Genomic DNA, 19,256 nt, shown 5'->3' on the forward strand with positions numbered 1-19,256 from the left:
GGGACATACAAGATGCCATTGCCCGGGCCGCTCCCTGGAAGGCCCCAGGTAACGACTACCTCCCTATAGGCCTATTGAAGGCCTGTGGTAGGCCGTTGTACAGGATCCTCGCACTACTCACTCAGAGATGCCTCGAACTACAATGGGTGCCGGCCAGGCTAAAGGAGGCTATAGCTATAGTGCTCCCAAAGCCTGGTAAAACCCCAGCTGACTATCTTACCCCCGGAGGCTATAGGCCTATTTCGCTCCTTCCTACCATTGGCAAGGTAGTGGAAATAGTGGTTACCAAAAGAATCACAGAGGCAGTCGAAGCCTATGGCCTATTACCCGACGAGCAGATGGGTAACCGGGAATACAGGTCAACAGACCTAGCCATTCGGCTTGTGGTAGCCCAGATCCAAGAGGCCTGGAGACAACGCGCTACGGCTTCCCTATTGCAGTTAGATCTCACAGGGGCCTTCGACCGGGTAAATCATACCCGGTTACTGGCTACAGTTCGGGACCTCGGGCTCCCGCAGTGGCTTGTAGGTTGGCTACGGTCGTGGCTAACGGGCCGGAAGGCCACACTCCTATTCGACGGCCAACTTGCCCCGGAAATCGACATCCGAGCTGGAGTGCCACAAGGATCACCACTATCACCAATCCTCTTTATACTATATATAGCCTCGCTATATAAAGTACTAAAGGAAAAGCACCCTCTGGTCAGCTTAGTGGGATTCGCAGACGACACCAACATCCTAGCCTTTGGAAGGGACCCCTATATCAACTGCCGGCAACTAGAACAAGCCTGGGCTACATGCCTACAGTGGGCTAGATCCTACGGAATGGAATTCAATGGGGCCAAGTCAGAGCTGATCCACTTCAACAAAGGCCGTAAACAGTGGTCTGAACCACTACGACTAGCCAAACCGGGCCACCCTCATGACCATACTATGGTTAAACCAACGGCTTCAGCCCGGTTCCTAGGGGTCTGGCTCGACTGGAGGCTTTCTTGGAAGGCCCACGGAGCCAGCATAGCTACCAAGCTAAGAACCCAAGACTTTGCCCTATCAAGGATAGCAGCCAAGACCTGGGGCCCGGGGCTAATCAAGGCCAGAGAGGTCTATACCAAGTGCATTCGTAGCGCAATAGCCTATGGGGCATCCAGCTTCCACAAGCCTACAACACTCAACGGCTCACCACAAGGCCTAGCCAGAGACCTAGCAAAGGCCCAGAACCGAAGCCTACGCATCGTAGCCGGGGCCTATAAGACTACCCCTATACGGAATCTCGAGACGGAAACTTGGATCCCTCCCCTAGACCTCTACCTTAACAAGAGGCTGGCCGACTTCGAAGGCCGGCTCAACGAGCCTACCCTACAGGCCGGGCTAGGCCCAGAGGCCCCGAGACGCCCACCAAAGGAAATCATCCAAGGGGCTTGCAATAGGCTCCAACGAAGGTTCCGGAGGCTACGGGGCCGGCCCCGGAGCCCAGAAAAGCCAACAGACGTCGAAAAGGCCTCGGCTGTAGTGGCCGAATGGAACGCCCAGGCTAAAGCCTTGGGCCCACCATTGGCCAAGACCCAGGATGACTGGGCATTATTAAGAGCTTGGGAGGCCAGGTGGAAAACCCAGGTCCAGGGACAGCCAACCAGGCTAGCCGACGAAGGCCTACCAACAGTTCTCTTCACAAACCAAGGCCTACGGAAACACCAAGGCCTTACAAAGGCCAAGAGCTCCCTACTAGTACAGGCCCGTACGGAGGCTATAGGCCTACGGGACTTTCTTTTTAAACAAAAGGCCCGTAACCAGCCTACCCCCTATTGCGAATGCGGGGAAGCCAGAGAGACAGTAGAGCATCTTGTGATTTGGTGCTCTATACCACCTATACCAAGAACTTGGCCTAGGCAACTAATACGCACCCACCGGGACCTTAGCCTTGTTTTACAGGGCCTAGGCTACCGGAACCGAAGACTTCTGAAGAAGGTACTGGGTTGGCTAATGGACTCGGGCCGGCTAGGGGAATATAGGCTCGCTCGGAACCTCGATGAGGAACTGGAAGCTAGAGAGCCCGGCTAGCCACATCCGTGGCCACGGCTTAGCCGGGCTAGCACCCTACTAGCCGTTGGCCCAAGGCCTTCCCAAGGCCTTTTTCTTTACTTGCAGCAGCGTGTATCACTGGAACTATGTCTTTCCTATTACTTCCGACAAAGGTTTTCACCCGGCCTAAACGGCACGGTTTTTCCTTTGTATATAGCAATAGAGGGTCCGGCGCGCCTTGTAAATAGCGAGGCATAGCGGAGTAGGAGAATATATATATAATTAATAAGTAGGAGGTAAAGGTAATGAATTAGGAAAGGAAGCTTAGCTGCATGTAAGAGTATTTATAGCTATATGTATAGTCCAAGCTTCTTGCAGAGTTAAGCCCTATCATCTTATCTTATTATATATGATATGGCGCCACGCCTAGCCCCCGGATAGTCTTAGTCATCTAGCTCTATAAATGTAAGGAGCCTCTATAGGGTAATAATAATAGTAGCTATAATGTTAGCTAGGGCCTCTATGCTAAGCTTGCTAGCTCTCCTTAGTAAGTACTTTATTATTGTTATAACTATTAGTTTATAGCAATAACTACCGCTTATAACATCACTATATAGGTAATATATCCATTAAACTATCTATAGTCTAGTAGGTGGCCTATAAAATCATGATTATAATGCTTGCTCTGAATTCTTGCTGCCTTTCTCTGCTGTCGGTACAACCTCCTCGGTTGCAGCGAGCTCAGCTAGTGGCCTCAGCTGCTCTGAATGCTCTCTTGTTGCGGCAAAGGGGGCTGTTTCGTAGACTAGCCCTGGTGTATCCATGCCACTAAAGTGACTCTTCAGAATCAAGAGGCTGTTAGAGTTATGCATTCCAAAGATGATAGCAGAAAGATGGTCAAAAAGCAACGTACCCTCGACACTGCAGGTATCTTTTTGACCCAGCCGGTAGCTCTAGATGAGTCGGCCCATGCGAGGACAACATGGTCGTCGTCGGACAGGGTCATGAACGACATGGCGAATGAGTCGGACTTTGCGGTAAGTTCTTTGGAATTTGCGATTCGGCGGATGTCCATGGGGCTGGAATTCAGATTGGACACCTGGAAAACGTGGCCCTTGTCGTTGACTATGACGAGCTCTCTCCCTGACGGCGAGAACGCAGCGCACTGTATGCGATTCCCGAGCTTGCTGCTGTGCCGACCTGACACATCGGTCCGTATTTCACTCCGGTGTCCGTCTTGGGGCTGGATCAACACGGGCGCGCCTGACTGGGTCCACGTAGTTATGCAGACCAAGTTTTCTTCGCCGTGGACACCGGGTCGAAATATCGCAGAGGAGACACCGTTGTCCTCGGATTCGTGTAGGGGTACCGCATAGCGACAGGTGGTCAGCTCCTGGAAGGTGTGGAAGGGAAATCGCCACGAGTATATTTGTATGAGGCCTGTTTTGTGGCCCCGGGTGCTCGCAAGCAGAACTAGCCCGTCATCGGAAAAGGCCAGCGTATCAACAGACGGACAGGCTTTGCAGTCGCTGTGGAAGAGCGCGTGGAGGCGGTCTTCCCGAGGTTGCCCCGCACTGCTTGCATTGAAAAAGCGAACGGTGGCATTCTCAAACCCTACCACCACGTAGTTCTCTTGTCTGTCAATAGCCATGCTCTTGCACCACAGTGAGGATGGTATGCGGTACTCCACAATGGGTGCTGTGGGCTGGACCAGACTGACGACCCGTAGCTGTGATGTAGCACGTTAGCATACTTGAGCTCTTAGAAGGGGAGGGCGTGCGCCCGGGTGTTTGGGGTGGGTGAAAAAAGGGGGGGGGGCGCGCGGGGGAGAGAAGATATCTGAGGGTAAGTCGAGGCTGAGTGAGTTCTTACGGTTAGTTTTTGGTCTCTGGTCCCAATGATGTAAGCTAGCCGTGTTTTGGCGACAACAGCATGTATGCAAGTGCTCTCCGGTAACAAGGCTCGTATCAGGGTGGGTGGTGACGTGCCGACATCCCATACATGAATCACGAGCTGGGTCCAGAATAGAGCAAGCGTGGAGTTCTGAGAAAGGTAGACATTTACGCTTTTGCATGCCTTGCCTCGTATATGCGTCTTTTGCGTGCTGATCAGTGTGGACAGGGATATCTCCTCCAGCTTCTGAGCTTCCAGTGCCGTTGACGAGATAGAGCTCGAATCCCCAGAAGCCCCGGTCGAGGGTTTCTTCGACGTTGGGAACTTCAGTCTCCACCTGGACTTCCCCTTGTCGCTCGCCGGAATTACAGGGACTGTTCTGGGGGTGTGTACCGACGGAACCTCGTCAACCCCTGTTTCCCTGCGTAAGACCGGCGAGTCGTGTGAGAAGGGGGGAGGATCTGTCAGGAAGTTAGGATCAGGGTGAGCGAGAGTCGGCTCTGCTGCTTCCGCCGCCCTTCTTTGGTCAGCTAAACCTCCGGGACGTGACTGCTCGCTCCGCCAGGGCATGGACGACTGATAGGGGCCGGGAGATTGAGGAGACACTAGGCCCGGGTAGCCAGTCGCGGTCAAGTCACCAAACACCGGGCTTGGCAGTCCCGGCTTCATCGGACCGGAGCTCAACATTTCTGGCGCATGCGGCCTCTCCCCCCCAATACTAAGGATGCTGCTATAGCCCGGAGGAAGCAGGCCGGTGGCCTCTGGTTTTGGCGGCCGCAGTTGGAACTGTGTCGGCAAGTGTCGCTCCACGTTGATGGTGTTGGCGTCGGCTCGGAGTGGCTCCATTAATTCCCAGGTCTGTCTCGCAACGGGCACCTCGCGGGCAAGCGTGGTGGCTCCTCCGCAGTATATACATGTTGCTTTGGGTGGGAGACGGATCTCGGCTCCGTCTGCTGCCTCCGGCTTCAGTAAGAACAGCGACTTCAGTTGCGATGCGCCAGTCAGATGACACTCAGGGCAATTCACGACATAGAGTCCAGGCCGTGCAGGATTGAAGCGACCGCCGGGGTCATCTTGAAGAACAATGTTCCTGATCACGTGCGAGATATTATGCACCACTTCTCTATCGCTAATCCGATGGACGATCTGGCGCTCCCGAAGCCTGGTGCAGAGTGCGCCCAGGGCGTCCAGTTCGCATTCGTCCACGCGAGGCCCGAGGTCGTCGCGGCGTGAGAGGTCGAGCGTGTCCGGGAGGACGGTACGAAAGGCGGTACTGAAGGTCGCCACGATATCTACCTTGGCCATGCTGGGCGGTGCGCGCAAGTTATCCAGGGCAGTCAAGACGGCGTTCCGCGCTCTGGCGGAGGACGACTGAAGCCGCACATCACGCGTCTCTCCGTTGGCGGCGTATTGGATGGACGCGGCAACCACAAACTGACATACGTCGCGTAGAGCTAGGAATTGCGCCAACCAGTTGGCGAAGCCACCGGGTGGCGCGAGTTCCGATATGGACGCTGGCTGCAGGCAGGGAGGAAGGGGATACTACGCTGGTGTCAGCAGAGGCGAGTTTCCGGCAATCATATACCTAGGCGACCAAGGGGGTAGGAATCAAAGAGGTGACGGTTGGCGTCGCCGTACCAAATCTGAAGTCAAGTTCGGTAGCTCCGATCTGAGCCGCTGGGGCAACTCAAGGACCTCCGGATCGGAGTGTAACTGGCCCGCCACCTCCTTGCACACCTCGAGCAGGAACGATTTCGGCCCGGGATAGCTGTCGAACACCTGCTCTAAGGACCCATGGATGCGTGCAAAGCGGTCGCGGCGGTCACGGGCGCGCTGGGTTGTCGGGGCCTTCGGGTGGAGGGACACGACACGGAGGGCCGAGAGGAGAAACTCGGCGAGATATTTGTCGCGCAGCTGACGATGTTCCCAGAGACACTCGCGGCCTTCGGAGACGGTCTGGAGGACGAATTCGACGGAGCGAAGCGCGACCTCCCAGCTAACAAGAAAGCCGAGGTACCAACCGACATGGGTGGTCTCGGAGGGAATGGTCAGCCGTTGGAGGTCGAAGATGGCCTTGAGCTGGGCGAGCAGGGTGATGACGAGTTGTTGGTAGATATCGCGGTCCGCGCCGGCGTATATCTTCTCGAGGGAAAAGCGGCCTAGCAGTTCCAACACAAGGTCGTCGATGTCGCTGCGGAGGGCCAGAAGCCTCCACGTGTTGACCAACCGCAGGAAGAGCGACGAGGGCGCCGCAGCCGCCATGGCCGGCGACACTCGGGGCGTTGTCCCCTATGATCTTGTCGTCCAGCTCCAGATCGATGATAACCTTTGTTGGCTGGCCCCGGGTGTGGGGTGCGGGGCACCGTTGGAGGGGTGCTCAATGTCTTCTCAAGCCGTCCGTCCCTGTGCGCCTGCTGCCTATACGTTCTCACACTCTTCGCGTGACCCTTCGCTCCGTCTCAAGATCAGGATGGGCCTGCCGCGCGTGAAAGTGCTGCGACCGATGGAGTAGGCCGGCCGGTCGGGCGGGTTCCCTGGATCTGCAATGAGGTAATTGGTGCGTTATGACAGGCGCGAGAGCAGCCCCAATGTCAGGACTGCGTCTAAGTTTCCAGAAGGTGCTGGGTCCGGGGAGATGCGAGGATGCGCCTGTTCGGGAGGCGGCAGACGGCATGGCTTTGCCGGGGCTGAGCAACGATGCCACCAGCGTCGTAAAAGCTCCCACCCCTCATCATCCCTTGGCTCAACTCTGTCTCTCTGGGCTGTCTGCTGCTGCCGCCGCCGCCGCCGGCCCTTCACCATTGGCCAGCTTGGCTCAGTGGAGTCCTAGCTGGAGAACAACAGGTACACGACGTGCATCTGAACGGCACTGCACAGGGGTACGTCGATACAAATTTCTGCACGCTTTGGCTAGCTTTCCTGCGGGATCAGTGGTTGGATTTCCACCGAAGACAGTGCCGCGTAAGTGCGCGCACAATACATGAGGCTGTCCCTCAACCAGCGGTGGTATTGATGCCGGCGAGCCAGTCGTTGAGCTTGGCCAAGCTTTCGCTAAAATAAGGTTACACTAACTGTGGGGTCTACCAAGGTTTCCTGGCTTCCTGCTTCGATAACGGGCGGACCACTGCCCGGCCCACTGGGGACCGGACCTTCCCTACGGATTAAACTAGTGTAGTATACCTCAAGTGTCCGCCCCTTTAAGAAACTCGATTGTCCTGTGTAATGTGTGATAAATATGAGACAAGCAAGTCATCACCTGACCTTCTGGGTAGGATACCTGATCATCCTGACTCGCACATGCTTCGTACGAAGGGTGCAGGCATCCAATGTGCATTGGCTGGCGTTCAGGGCAGGGGGCAGCTTCCCCGGTTTTTGGCCAACCACGTTGCGCGAATCCACGGTTGTGTCTCTTGAGATGCAAACCTGTGTCACGGCGACAGCAACTACTGTGTCGTTACATACCTTAGTTTAACTGTCTTCTACATACCGTACCTCCGTGTGGAGTAGCACGCAAAGCAACCATGGATGGCCTGCTCTCAAGATACCTAATCTCGCCGAGGTACCTAGGCTGGCACCCCGCATGCGCTGCGCCTCTGCAGACGAGCTAGCTGCCGACCTTCCTTCCTCCCTCCTCTGCATCATTGAAGGATGCTAGCGGCTCTCTTGGCAGGAGCAGTATCAGCAGCGTATGTACAATACCATGTACTCGAGTAAGCATGGCGTATTGTTCGGCCGATGGACGTCTTTTCTTGTCAACCGCACGCTGGAGACCTGCCGCGGGAGTGTAGAGGTGTCGGGCGTGGTGTGCCCGCCCCTCCTGGACCCAGCGTCACCCAGGGACCCGAGCTGAGAGCGATCGCCGGGCTCTCGCATGGCCGGGATGGAGGAGCACGAAATTCTTACTGTTTAATTAGCTGTTATTTTTACCACGGCCAGTCACTGCGATAGAGCAGTTGGCAGGGGCCCGAGTGGGATACATAGCACCGCAGCTTGGCAAGAAGGTCGCGAATAAATCTTGCTCGTCGCCGACCGTGCCTCTTCCCATCAAATCGGCTCCGTACCCATGGGGCAACTGATGCCTCTCAACTCTCTCCATATCCGAGCTCTACCCATGGACTACGAGAAGCCCGAAGCCCTTCACCCGGAGGTCTACCCACACACCGGTCATCTGAGTCCGCAACCCGATGGCGAGGCTACTCTGCACAACTTCGATGAGCCGCCTGCTCCCGAGGACCGTCGCGAGTTTCGTGGAGATAGTCTCTGGTACGGTTCAGCCCGAGCCCCATCTCCTTCCGTAGCGTGCGTAGGATGTGGCTGACATGTCTGTGTGAGATTCCACGGCGACAGGCGAGTACTGCATGAGCGGCATATCAACGTATGGAGGCTCGCGATTCCCCCAGGCGGCTAAGTATTTACTGACCTGGTCCTCGTCCGGTAAAGATGATAGCCTTTTCAGGGTAAGGACTCGGCCGAGCCATGCACACGCGCGTCCTTGCCGACTGACTTGTCCATCACACACAGCTCGATCGGGAATGGTATGCCTCATGCAGACCTTGCTAGAGCTGGCGGGACATCTGTTGATGTGTACAGGCCTTTTCCTGGGATGCGGCAAATCGCTGGCCAGTGCCGGCCCTGGCGGTGCTGTCGTGGCCTATGTGCTTATGGGCACTGGTGAGCGACCCCCAACGTGTTAGCTGACGGGTGTCCCAAATGTCCCAAAGGGGGTATATACCTACTTACTGACATGGGCGTCGACCAGTTATCTCCTCGGTCATCAGCTGCCTGGGTGAAATGACAGCCCTGATGCCCGTCAACGCCCCCGTCATGGAGTTCCCGCGTCGATTCGTGAGCCGCGGGGTTGGGTTTGCGGTCGGGTGGATATACTGGTTAGCCACCCCGTCCCTGGATCTTCCTGTTCCTTTGCAGAGAACTCGCCGTCAGCTCGGTAATATCGTCTGCTAACCGCTGGGAGAGAAGGTTTGCGTATGCTGTCCTCGCTGGCCAGCAGCTGGTCGCCGTGTCCAATGCCCTCAAGTTCCGATATGACGATGGGAAGACTTTCCTAAACTGGGAAGTTGGCGAGAGTGTCGACAATGCTGTCTGGATCTCCGTCTTCCTGATCCTCGTAGTGACATTCAACATGTTCCCTGTCCGGGTATGCGTGCCCAGCCCCAACTTTCGGGGATGCATCTACTCATCGCCGTCCTTTCGTTGACTCTATTCCTACTCACAGGTGTTTGGAGAGCTCGAGTACATATTCGGCTGCTTCAAACTCACCTTCATCACCTTGCTCATCGTGGTATGTATGCCCTTCAGCTCTGCGTATACTCGGGTACTGGCTTATTACTAACAACATTTTCGTGCTAGATGATGTTCTTCCTGTCCATCATTCAACGTCAGTGTGGGCTGCTTCCAATATGTGCAAGGGACACTTCACTAACAAATCCCGCACGACAGCCCGCGGAGCCGCCTACTACACAGAGCCACTGGGTACCCGTTGTATGTACGCTCCCCGTGTCACTGCAACAAACAGGAGAAGCTGACCCTTTCTAAGTCTGGAACTCTCCATATTCGTTTTTCAACGCCGCCTATGCTGCCAAGGACGAGAATCATGAAATCCGGCATGTCATTACCGGGTCGCTGGGGACTCTCCTGGGCGTCTGGTAGGCCACCCAGTTACCGCCCCTTTCTTCTAAGCCCCATTCTCCCGAGCAGCCCCTTCTTTGAACCGCCTCCTTCCGGGCTCCGTTCCAAGACTGACCCCCGCTATTGCCCCCCAGGACAACATTTACCAGCGTTTTGTTTTCCTACATCGGAATGGATATTGTCGCCGCCACTGCCGCAGAGAGCCGATCACTGGCCAACGTGGAGAGCATGAAAATGGCGGCGCGGAAGATCAACCTTCGGGTCATCACTCTGTACTCGCTTGCTGTCCTGACGGCCTCCTTCGTCGTTCCGATGGACCACCCCTTCATCAATGGCCAGGCAACATCGGTGAGCGCTCGCTCGGTTTTCATCATTGCAGCCGTTGAGGCCGGCATGCCGAAGGTTGCCCACTTCTTCAATGCCGTCTTCTGCTTCTCTGCCTTCACGTGCGGAATCAACTCCATGTACATCGCCACCAGGGTGCTGCACACACTTGCCTTGCGCGGCCAAACGGGGCCGGAATTCATCACCAGGCGTTTACGCGCATGCCGCTCCGGTGTACCTGTCCGGGCAGTTTTGGCGACCGGCGCCCTTATGATGGTGTCGTACATGGGCCGCTCTGGTGAGCCCGGGGCCGTAAGTGGAAGGGGTTGCGGTCTTGCATTGCAGGATGCGTGGCGCTGACGTCGACAACAGCGACTTGACGAGCTTTCCATCAACTGCACTGTCTCGTGTCTGGTGGTCTACGCAACCATCTGCGCCACATACCTATGCTTCTTCAGGACGTGAGACTCTTCTCGGCTCTCGCCCAACATCCAGCAATGCCAGGGGAAGGATAGTCGGACTGACGAAAATGCCTGCAGGCTCGAAGACACCAAACTGTACGGAAACATGTCCGAGGCGCAGGCAGCCACGTACGACCGGGACCATCCGCTGTACCCCTACAAATCCCATGGCCAGTGGCTCAAGGGCTGCTATGGCATGGTGGCTTGCGTTATTCTGATCCTCTTCAATGGCGTCGGCGCGTTTATTGAGCCTTTCAACGCTCGCAAGTTCGTGTCAGCGTACATTAGCGTATGTCTGTCCTGTCTTGTCTTGTCTTGCCCCTCAAGCAAACGCCGCGAAACACTGCGCAGGTGCATTGGGCTAACCGTGTCTACCTCATGTAGCTGCCCACGTTTCTAGTCCTCATCGTGGGCTATAATCTTCGCAAACATGGGCTAAGGCTCTCTGATTGGTGGTCTGACAAGTCCGGTGACCTAAGCAATGCTGTCCAGGCAACCAGTTTGAGGAGAAAGGGAAGACTGGAATTCCCGGACAACGGATTGACCAGGGAGAATATCCTGACCTTCCTCAGGTGGATATGGGTATGGATGAAGTAGAACCATTCGCTTTTTCTCTGTCCCTGTCGTCCTTATGTTCCAGGGTGGCAAGAGACTAGCAGACTGGTTTTATCTCTCGCGGCCGGGAGCCTAGTTGAGTACGGTACTTCATGCGTTGTCCGAGGTATTGAACACAGCTGAGCGTCATATTTTCCTTATGCTTGTCACGAGACGGAAGGCTGCAATACACCGCGGATAGTTAGTTGAAAAAGATTACACATGCTATAAGCATCCACGCTTTGGTTACCATTTCAAATGGGTTTGGGACCAAGAAGATCCACATTCGACTGACAGGTAGGTGCATCTGGCAGAACACTCTATGCCGAGAACAAAGTGTATATCAAGAAAGCTGCGTGGTTTCGGTCAAACATAGGCCCCTTGGATACCTAGCAGGTATGTCTGCGGGCCAAGGTGCTCTATCCATGGATGTACAATGCAATACATGTAGTATGTAGGTATACATGCATACATAGGTAGGAATCTTGCCTAGGTAGGGACTAGTAGCGACATAGTTTCTTAGGTATGAAGTCCTACTGATCAGAATCAGCTTCAAGACCTGCTTCTCGCCGTATAAATACTCCCGACATAACTTTCGCAGGCACACACTGCCTCGCTGGCGCGCACCGCGTCAACTTCAAGTGGCTAATTATCCATGTCTCAGTTGCGAGATGAAACCAACTACAGAAACAGCATGGGCAAAAGGATAAGGTATGCTGGACGACAGGATGCCAGTCAGGACCGCCATAAGAAGCAAACTTCCATTGTGAAGCAGGTTACCTTAAAGTCCAATGCATAAGAATAATGACTCGGCACCGAGTGCTACACTCCACATTTATAATGAGCAGGATGTGGCTAGCACCAACGAAGGGAGTGCTGCGAACACCGCACCCCTTAAGCTCCAGAGGGTAGAAGCTCATATGCTGCATCGGAGCAAAGATATGTTATACAAGAATGATCTGACCCTGAAGTTAGCGGCAAGGGGGACTGGCTCTCCTGCTGCTGGGCTCTTTGCCCTCAAAGGAATGATTCAGTCCCAATGAGAGCGCGGATGCGGCGAGGGGTTGATTGTCATGGCTAAAGGAAGCGAGCCAAATATGTAAGATCAGGGGCTGGTCTTCTGCCCATAAATCCCGAGCAATACACCGACCGGGTCACAACAAATTCGGCATGCCATACGGAGTACTCAGGTGATTTATCTACACCTCAGGGGAAATATTAGATTAACAGAACAACGGCCTCTTTCTGTGCACACCGGCTACCGGGCCAAGACGGAGTCGTGCAATGGCGCCACAAACGGGCCGTCGCATAGATCGCGAGCCACTAACCAATATGCCCATGTCTAATTGGAAACGCCATCAGGATGCGGAATACCGGGGATAGGCCCGGTAATTTGTATTGTACAATGTCACCATGCCTCTTCCGTCACGGGTAGCCTATCTCCCCATGCCGCCCCGTCATTGAGCGGCGCAGACCCCGGGGACACCATCTAGAGAAGCATCTTGCGGGGATCCTCGATGTATTCCTTGACTTTGACGAGGAACTGCACGGCCTCCCGGCCATCCAGGAGTCGGTGGTCGTAGGTCAGAGCAAGGTACATCATGGGTCGGATTTCCACCTTGCCATTGACGGCCACAGGCCGCTCCTTGATGGCGTGCAGGCCGAGCACAGCGGTCTGTGGAAGGTTGATGATGGGGGTGCCCATCAAGGAACCAAATACGCCTCCGTTGCTGATGGTGAAAGTGCCACCGGCCATGTCCTCAATGGTGAGCTTGCCGTCGCGGGCCTAGAACCACACTGTCAGAGGCTGACCAGGAACGGTGAAAGGAACCACGACTCATACCTTCTTGCCCATATCGGCAATGGCTTTCTCGATGCCGATCATGTCCAGGGACTCAACATTGCGCACAACCGGGGTGACGAGGCCCTTCTCGGTGGCGACTGCAACGCTGATATCAACGTAATCCCTGTAGACGATGGTATCGCCGCCGTTCGGGCCCTCGATCGACGCGTTGACGATCGGGAGGTCACGCATAGCGAGGACGCAGGCGCGGGAAAAGGCGCTCATGAAGCCCAGCTTAACGCCTGTCTTCTTTAGGACCTCGTCCTTGTACTTGCTACGGAACTCCATCAGCGCCGACATGTCGACCTCGTTGAAGGTCGTCAGCGACGCGGCCGTGTTCTGCGACTGCTTGAGGCGTTCCGCAATGCGGAGACGCATCCGGTTCATCTTGACCTGTGGAACACGTCAATACTATGCGACAGACGCGGGCTCAAACCGGGGATGGTAGATTTACCCTTCTCTCCTCTCGACTGCCTAGGGTGGCGAGGGGTTCTGGGGTGGCCTTTGCGGGCTTGCTCTGCTCCTTCAGAGCGGGAGCCTCTTGTTTCGCGGGTGTGGATGGCGCAGCCGGCATCGGTTCCGCCGCTTTGAGCTCCGGATCCTTCTTTTGCTCCGGTTGTGTCTCGGGTGTTGGCTGCTTGGATGCCTCTTTGGGGGCCTCCTTGGCCTCCTCGGCAGCCGGCTTATCACCTGAAGGCGCGCCACCAAGCTCGATGCGCACCAAGTCCTGGCCGACGGTAACAGTATCCTCCTCGTTGACCAAGAACTCCTTGATGACACCAGCGTCTGGGGCGTTCACGGCCACGTCGATCTATGCATGGCAGGTGGCGTAAGCCCAGCACGGGCGACTCGACGCAATGCAATGCTGTAGACGTACCTTGTCAGTCTCAATAGTCGCAATTTCCTCGTCCTGCTCAACGAAGTCGCCAACGGCCTTGTTCCATTGCTTCAATGTGCCTTCGCTGATCGACTCGGCCATCGTCGGCACCTTGATGATTTTGTCGGCGTAGGTTCGTACATGTTGAAACTGGGTAGGAAGTTGTCGCAGCGCCGAGCTCGTGTTGTAGAGCGAGAGTTTGGGAGCGGCACGGGCCGCCAGCCGGAGTCCTCGATACAGCATTCTGGCGTTGTTAACTCTGTTCTGTTGCTGGACAAGTCGTTGCGGGAATTCGTAGCCGGGGAGAACGTCTCGGCGTCGGGACTGCAACAAGTGACGAGAGACTCCTGTTGGCGAGGCACAAGCACGCAGGCTCAGAGGAGAGTTAGCAATAGAGGCAAAGATCTACAATTGATCTCACAATGGATTGATCAATTGGAGGCGGATATAACACAAGAAAATGGAGAAAAACAAGAAGCAACGCTGGTTTGAATGTGCCGTTTACAGAACCTAGGCGACAAAAAAAAAGAGCGCCCTAGCAGCTCGTTGGCAGAGCAGGTTCCAGCCTCCAATGTACCTGGTACTGGCGCCTTGCGGCCATCCGCACTCCACTGGCCTGGTGACCTCAGCCTGCAGCAGCTGTACATAATAACTGCACGCCACAGGTCAGGTACATACACTACCGTCGTGCACCATGTACCTTCCTGAGGTTGCTGGGGGGAAGGTACTTGGATACCTCGGGGGCTCGGCAACACGGAACGGAGCATCTGCGTGGTTCGCGCGAATAACGAGGTGCATTGGAGTTTCGTTGCCTGCCTCAGGCAGAAACTCCTCTCAAAGCTCTTCAATCACCATTTAATTGATACCTTACCAGGGCAGATCAAGCACTGAAAACGCCGCGACACCGGCTTATCGACCCAGTATCGTGACGGAACCCGACAGCACTGGTGCGAATCGGCGTCAGGCGATACTTCACGAACTCCAATCCTCGAACGGTCGCTCGAAGGCTCTCAGTACGCGGATCGGGTGTTGGACGGGAATCCTATACCCTCCGGTCGCGCTGCCCACCATGTCAAGACAGGCTGCGCTGTCAGTCGTGTGCCCTGTCCACATTGCCGAACACTACTGACATCGCGGTCAGGTCGCTCTACCGCCGTTCTCTGAAGCTCGCCCTCGATTGGTCGGTGCATCGCAATCTCTGGCGCGGCCAGGCGCTCTACATCCGCTCGCTCTTTGAGAAGAACCGGGATGTTACCGACCCGAGATTGCAACGGGTGTGCAGACCTCCATGTTGGAAGGGGGAATTCCATTGCGGATGACAAGCTGACAAGACTTCCGTAGGCCCTTTTGAAGGAGACGGAGAAGTTGTTGGAGAAGTGGAAGCATCCGGACCCTTACTGCCACCCGACTGCTCCAGGAGGTTCGCATTCCCAACATCACCTGTCGGTCATTGGGGGACCCCGGTTTAACAGGACTATACAGGCTCCAAGTACGAGAGGAACCTTCCGGCTCCCCATTTCGATCGTAAGTGTCACCCGGTCGTGGCAGTTCCGCATGTTTGTTGGCTGACACGCGTTTCCTCGCAGCTCCCCCACCACTCAAATTTTGATGAACATCGGCGAGATGGATATGTGTTGTACATAGGGCGCAAGGTCTTTTTAGCCTGGGAAACCTCGAGGCTGAGTTCATTCCACCATGTGCGTTCGAATGTCGCATATTGCTGCTACAAAGGCCAACTCGTGCGCCGAACATGGCCGGCGGCCAGCGACTCCGATGCCGATCTTGGGCACAAAGTGGCTGATTCCATTACGATGACATACAATTTATATGTTCGCGTGGATTCAAAGTCAACAATGCAGCGAAACTGAATTGGGAATGTTTAGAGGGAATCTCATTCATCGCCATGACCATGCCCATCATGGATTAATGTACACCCAAACACGCGAAAAGCAACCGATGACCCGAGACCGTGACCCCAATTCATGAACCCAACGTGCCGACCAGAAATAGCAAACCTGAACCCCCACTGAGAAAAATTTAAAGCTCCTGAGACAAGTTCTTGCCGGTCTTGCCTGTCTTCTTGGGCAGCAGGTCTGAAAAGTGTCAGCGATGTCCAATTATTGATAAGCTCGGAAGAGGCAGCATACTCTGGTGAATGTTGGGGAGGACACCACCCTGGGCGATGGTGACGTGACCAAGCAGCTTGTTCAACTCCTCATCGTTCCTGATCGCAAGTTGAAGGTGGCGGGGGATGATACGGGTCTTCTTGTTGTCGCGAGCCGCGTTGCCAGCCAGTTCGAGGATTTCAGCAGCGAGGTACTCAAGAACTGCAGCAAGGTAAACGGGCGCGCCGGCACCGACACGCTGAGCATAGTTGCCTTTCCGCAGGAGACGGTGAACACGCCCGACCGGGAAAGCCAAACCAGCCTTGGAAGAACGGCTATTTGTAAAAACCCAAGAGTTAGTTAAGCTGTACTCAGCGTCTAGACAGAAAGATCGAATTCGCGATACAGAAACACCAGATTGCGATGCTCGGAACCATGAAATGACGTTGAATATCCACTCACGATTGCGCGTTCTTGGATCCGCTGGCCTTGCCGCCGGATTTGCCGCCGCCAGTCATCTTGGTCGAGTTAAATGCGCGAAGCGTAAAATTGATAAGTGGTTGGAATTATGGAAGACCTGAGGTCTCTAAATGCAGTGCTCAGTGGGAAGTCTAGAAGTTCGATGTTGGAGAGTGTGATGAAAGTGGAAGAAGTTGAGCGCCGGTGGAAGAAAGTGCGAGTTAAGTACTTTTCGCGTGAAGGTGCTAGAGTCACGGATCACTCGCGCCTTGCTTAGTGTTGATTGGAGCTGTTGGGGCTAATCCGAAAACGGCCCGTGCCCACAGTTGGCGCGCATGGCCCATGATTGGCCGATAGTCAACAATGAGTGCTCTGGCCAAAAAAATGTTAATAAGAAATCAACACTCCCCTCCCAACGCGAAAAATAACACGCTGGGTAAATATCATCTCCTGGCCTTTTCTTTCAAGGACCCAAAACCACCATCCCTACCGCCCCGCATGTGCCGCAATCCAAGCTGGGCAAATCAGTATCCTGCACGCGTAGTTACCACATCGAAGCCGATCGATTGCACTTATTATTATCATCCCCCTTCCATTACGGTCAACGCCGGCTGATGGCTGACTGCGGACCTCGTCGCTTGGCCCACGCAATCTTTTACTTTCCTTAGCTCCCTTATGCGGTCCGCAGCTGCGTTTTGCCGACGGTCTCAACCAACAGGTTGCCGATTCCCTCCAGGCTCCTAGGTGTTTTGATGGCGTTCTCGGCTCGAAGTTTCCTTGAAAGAGGTTCCAACACCGTCCTATTCCTCGCACCCTGGCTGTCCAGTTTCCCGTGGATTTGCGGTGTCTGAACTGTTGGTTTGGCATCGTGACTTGGATCGGGTGTCGAAGCTGCATTCACCATGGTTCAGCAACCGATGTCTGGGACTCGTGCCGTTCAGGTTCTCCTTTTCAAGAGGGCTTGATCCATGGGATTTACCTGCTCTCCGGAATCAGAATGTCCTATTTCGGCCTCTTGACGACCATACGGGTCATGAAAAGCGGTTCAGCACCCGCTGACATGGGGTAAGGTAAAGCCCTTGGACGTGCGGAACGTCCCGAGTCATCGGCCATGTACAGTATGTAGCTTGGTACCTGAGCTCCGGCTTTAGATGTAGCTTCGCAAATCGGATCTTGATCGCTACACTGATCGGGTGAAACGGGTTGAGAGGGCCATACTGGTCATTTATGCCCTCAGGCCGAGCACTTGATGGCGGATCCTACCTGCATCGGGTACCTCTTCATGCGGCTCTTCCTGGTCTGCGGTTCATTTCCCCATGTATCGGCATTGGATCTAGGTGGCTCTTCCCCAGATCTAGGGAGTACGTAGCTATGTAGGGGAGTGCGTTGACCCGTCAGGGACAATTTTATCAGGAGATACGCCTGGCGGCGGTAAGGCTGATGGTGTGGACACACCTCCGTGTCCCATCCGGGCAAGTCCTCCGGCATGCCTTCTCCTAGCCAGACGCTGAGGGACTGTAAATGTTCCTGGCTTTCCGGCTATCTACAATGTGGGTTGGCACCGGGAGAGCTTCCTTGTTGCCGCCCTGCCTTAGCCTGATCTTACAAGTGGCCATCTCCTTTACCTCAACGTCTGAGGTTCGGAGCGGTGCGAGGGTGCGAGGGTGCGAGGGTGAAGTGTGTGGAGGTGCCTGGTCTAGGGGGAAGGGTCACCCGCGCCTGGGCATATCGATTCCTACCAGGTAGTTCCTGCGCAGATCAAGAACAGGAAAACAGCCGACTACGTATGCGCGACTGACCAGGGAGCGTTTGTTGAGGCGCGTTGCTTCCTGGGACACAGAATAACTAGCATTGTGGGACGTGTTGTGGCGCACGAGCCATCGCGCTGGTGCTCAATTCGTGGGCGGGCATTGATTGTTCGCCGAATCACGCCGGCTTGGAACGGGCCCCACTTTCTGCGCGTAGTCCCCGAAATCAGCGGACCATTCCTGCCAGGCGCGTCCAGCTACAAAAAGGCCATCGCCCCTCGCCAACGCAATTCTCCTTCATCATCCAATTTCTCCCCGCCAACATTCATCCACAGCTTCTGTGAACGCGATATTCATCACGACTCTTAGGTCGCATCAGATACTTTTCATCGTCACTTTGACTCGCAAATTTCCCAATTCACCAAAATGCCCCCCAAGGCCGCCGACAAGAAGCCTGCCTCGAAGGCTCCGGCTACTGCCTCCAAGGCCCCCGAAAAGAAGGATGCTGGCAAGAAGACTGCGCCTTCGGGAGACAAGAAGAAGCGGACCAAGGCCCGCAAGGAGACTTACTCTTCTTACATCTACAAAGGTCAGTTTACACACTTGGAGCGAATTGGGTTGATGGAAGCAACCGCAAGATGATTTGGTGTCCCAAATGTTTGCAGGGTAGCTAACATCGAACAGTGCTCAAGCAAGTCCACCCCGACACCGGCATCTCGAACCGCGCCATGTCTATTCTCAACTCGTTCGTGAACGGTAAGTCATTCCCGGCTTGATTGGCCTGACTCGGTTTTAACCCGTTTTTGCAGACATTTTTGAGCGTGTTGCTACCGAGGCCTCGAAGCTCGCTGCATACAACAAGAAGTCCACGATTTCGTCGCGCGAGATCCAGACATCCGTCCGGCTCATCCTCCCCGGTGAACTTGCCAAGCACGCCGTCTCTGAAGGCACCAAGGCTGTCACCAAGTACTCCTCCAGCCAGAAATAAGCAGCTTGGTTTCTACCTTTTCTCGTTTTTTCTCTAGGGCACAGGGTTTGCTTGTCATTTGGGAGTCATGACGAGGCTGGCCAAGGCACACATGCCCCTTGGAGTCTCTTAATGCAATGCGTTACGGATGGTCTGCTTTTTATGGGGACACTGTTTTCACGGGTTATGGGGTTTGCAGGCGGCTGTACAATACTTGCCTTGATATCAGGGACTGGGGCGAAATGAAACCGTGCATATGACCGACTTGGCTCACGACGTTTTCACCTGGCGACGACATGATGACATCGGGTTTCATTTGAT

General features: G+C 55.0%; 7 protein-coding genes across 7 annotated transcripts; 4 read left to right on the plus strand and 3 right to left on the minus strand.

Moving 5' to 3' along the window:
• Positions 1–2,561: 2,561 nt before the first annotated feature.
• On the minus strand, positions 2,562–6,324 carry B0T15DRAFT_198354 (uncharacterized protein). Its single transcript, XM_062862544.1, has 4 exons — positions 5,550–6,324; positions 3,891–5,453; positions 2,932–3,747; positions 2,562–2,857 (listed from the first exon to the last, which is right to left on the minus strand). The coding sequence occupies exons 1-4, from the start codon at positions 6,171–6,173 to the stop codon at positions 2,690–2,692; spliced, it is 3,171 nt and encodes a 1,056-aa protein (XP_062721249.1). The 5' UTR covers positions 6,174–6,324; the 3' UTR covers positions 2,562–2,689.
• A 1,555-nt stretch (positions 6,325–7,879) lies between these two features.
• On the plus strand, positions 7,880–11,021 carry B0T15DRAFT_198375 (amino acid transporter). The gene is made up of 15 exons (XM_062862545.1): positions 7,880–8,174; positions 8,259–8,286; positions 8,352–8,368; positions 8,433–8,446; positions 8,502–8,582; positions 8,671–8,797; positions 8,889–9,066; positions 9,145–9,210; positions 9,279–9,306; positions 9,369–9,410; positions 9,466–9,574; positions 9,692–10,193; positions 10,254–10,342; positions 10,421–10,631; positions 10,727–11,021. The coding sequence occupies exons 1-15, from the start codon at positions 7,975–7,977 to the stop codon at positions 10,937–10,939; spliced, it is 1,905 nt and encodes a 634-aa protein (XP_062721250.1). The 5' UTR covers positions 7,880–7,974; the 3' UTR covers positions 10,940–11,021.
• Positions 11,022–12,046: 1,025 nt separating this feature from the next.
• Positions 12,047–14,260, minus strand: B0T15DRAFT_502567 (uncharacterized protein). The gene is made up of 4 exons (XM_062867437.1): positions 13,657–14,260; positions 13,234–13,590; positions 12,780–13,172; positions 12,047–12,722 (listed from the first exon to the last, which is right to left on the minus strand). The coding sequence occupies exons 1-4, from the start codon at positions 13,897–13,899 to the stop codon at positions 12,426–12,428; spliced, it is 1,290 nt and encodes a 429-aa protein (XP_062721251.1). The 5' UTR covers positions 13,900–14,260; the 3' UTR covers positions 12,047–12,425.
• Positions 14,261–14,321: 61 nt separating this feature from the next.
• B0T15DRAFT_532405 (uncharacterized protein) lies at positions 14,322–15,532 on the plus strand. Its single transcript, XM_062869307.1, has 5 exons — positions 14,322–14,745; positions 14,798–14,930; positions 14,998–15,076; positions 15,139–15,180; positions 15,243–15,532. Exons 1-5 carry the CDS (start codon positions 14,726–14,728, stop codon positions 15,263–15,265), a joined length of 297 nt encoding a protein of 98 aa, XP_062721252.1. The 5' UTR covers positions 14,322–14,725; the 3' UTR covers positions 15,266–15,532.
• On the minus strand, positions 15,533–16,629 carry B0T15DRAFT_532410 (histone H2A-like protein). Its single transcript, XM_062869308.1, has 3 exons — positions 16,224–16,629; positions 15,804–16,096; positions 15,533–15,749 (listed from the first exon to the last, which is right to left on the minus strand). Exons 1-3 carry the CDS (start codon positions 16,277–16,279, stop codon positions 15,694–15,696), a joined length of 405 nt encoding a protein of 134 aa, XP_062721253.1. The 5' UTR covers positions 16,280–16,629; the 3' UTR covers positions 15,533–15,693.
• Positions 16,630–17,601: 972 nt separating this feature from the next.
• B0T15DRAFT_532413 (uncharacterized protein) lies at positions 17,602–18,076 on the plus strand. The gene has a single exon (XM_062869309.1). It carries the CDS (start codon positions 17,742–17,744, stop codon positions 17,964–17,966), a length of 225 nt encoding a protein of 74 aa, XP_062721254.1. The 5' UTR covers positions 17,602–17,741; the 3' UTR covers positions 17,967–18,076.
• A 318-nt stretch (positions 18,077–18,394) lies between these two features.
• On the plus strand, positions 18,395–19,215 carry B0T15DRAFT_555628 (histone H2B-like protein; the record flags this gene model as incomplete). Its single annotated transcript, XM_062870396.1, has 3 exons — positions 18,395–18,557; positions 18,653–18,724; positions 18,778–19,215. 3 exons carry the CDS (start codon positions 18,395–18,397, stop codon positions 18,954–18,956), a joined length of 414 nt encoding a protein of 137 aa, XP_062721255.1. The 3' UTR covers positions 18,957–19,215.
• Positions 19,216–19,256: the final 41 nt, after the last annotated feature.

The sequence above is a fragment of the Chaetomium strumarium genome (genome assembly GCF_033439665.1).
Source record: "Chaetomium strumarium strain CBS 333.67 chromosome Unknown B0T15scaffold_4, whole genome shotgun sequence".
Classification (NCBI taxonomy): domain Eukaryota; kingdom Fungi; phylum Ascomycota; class Sordariomycetes; order Sordariales; family Chaetomiaceae; genus Chaetomium; species Chaetomium strumarium.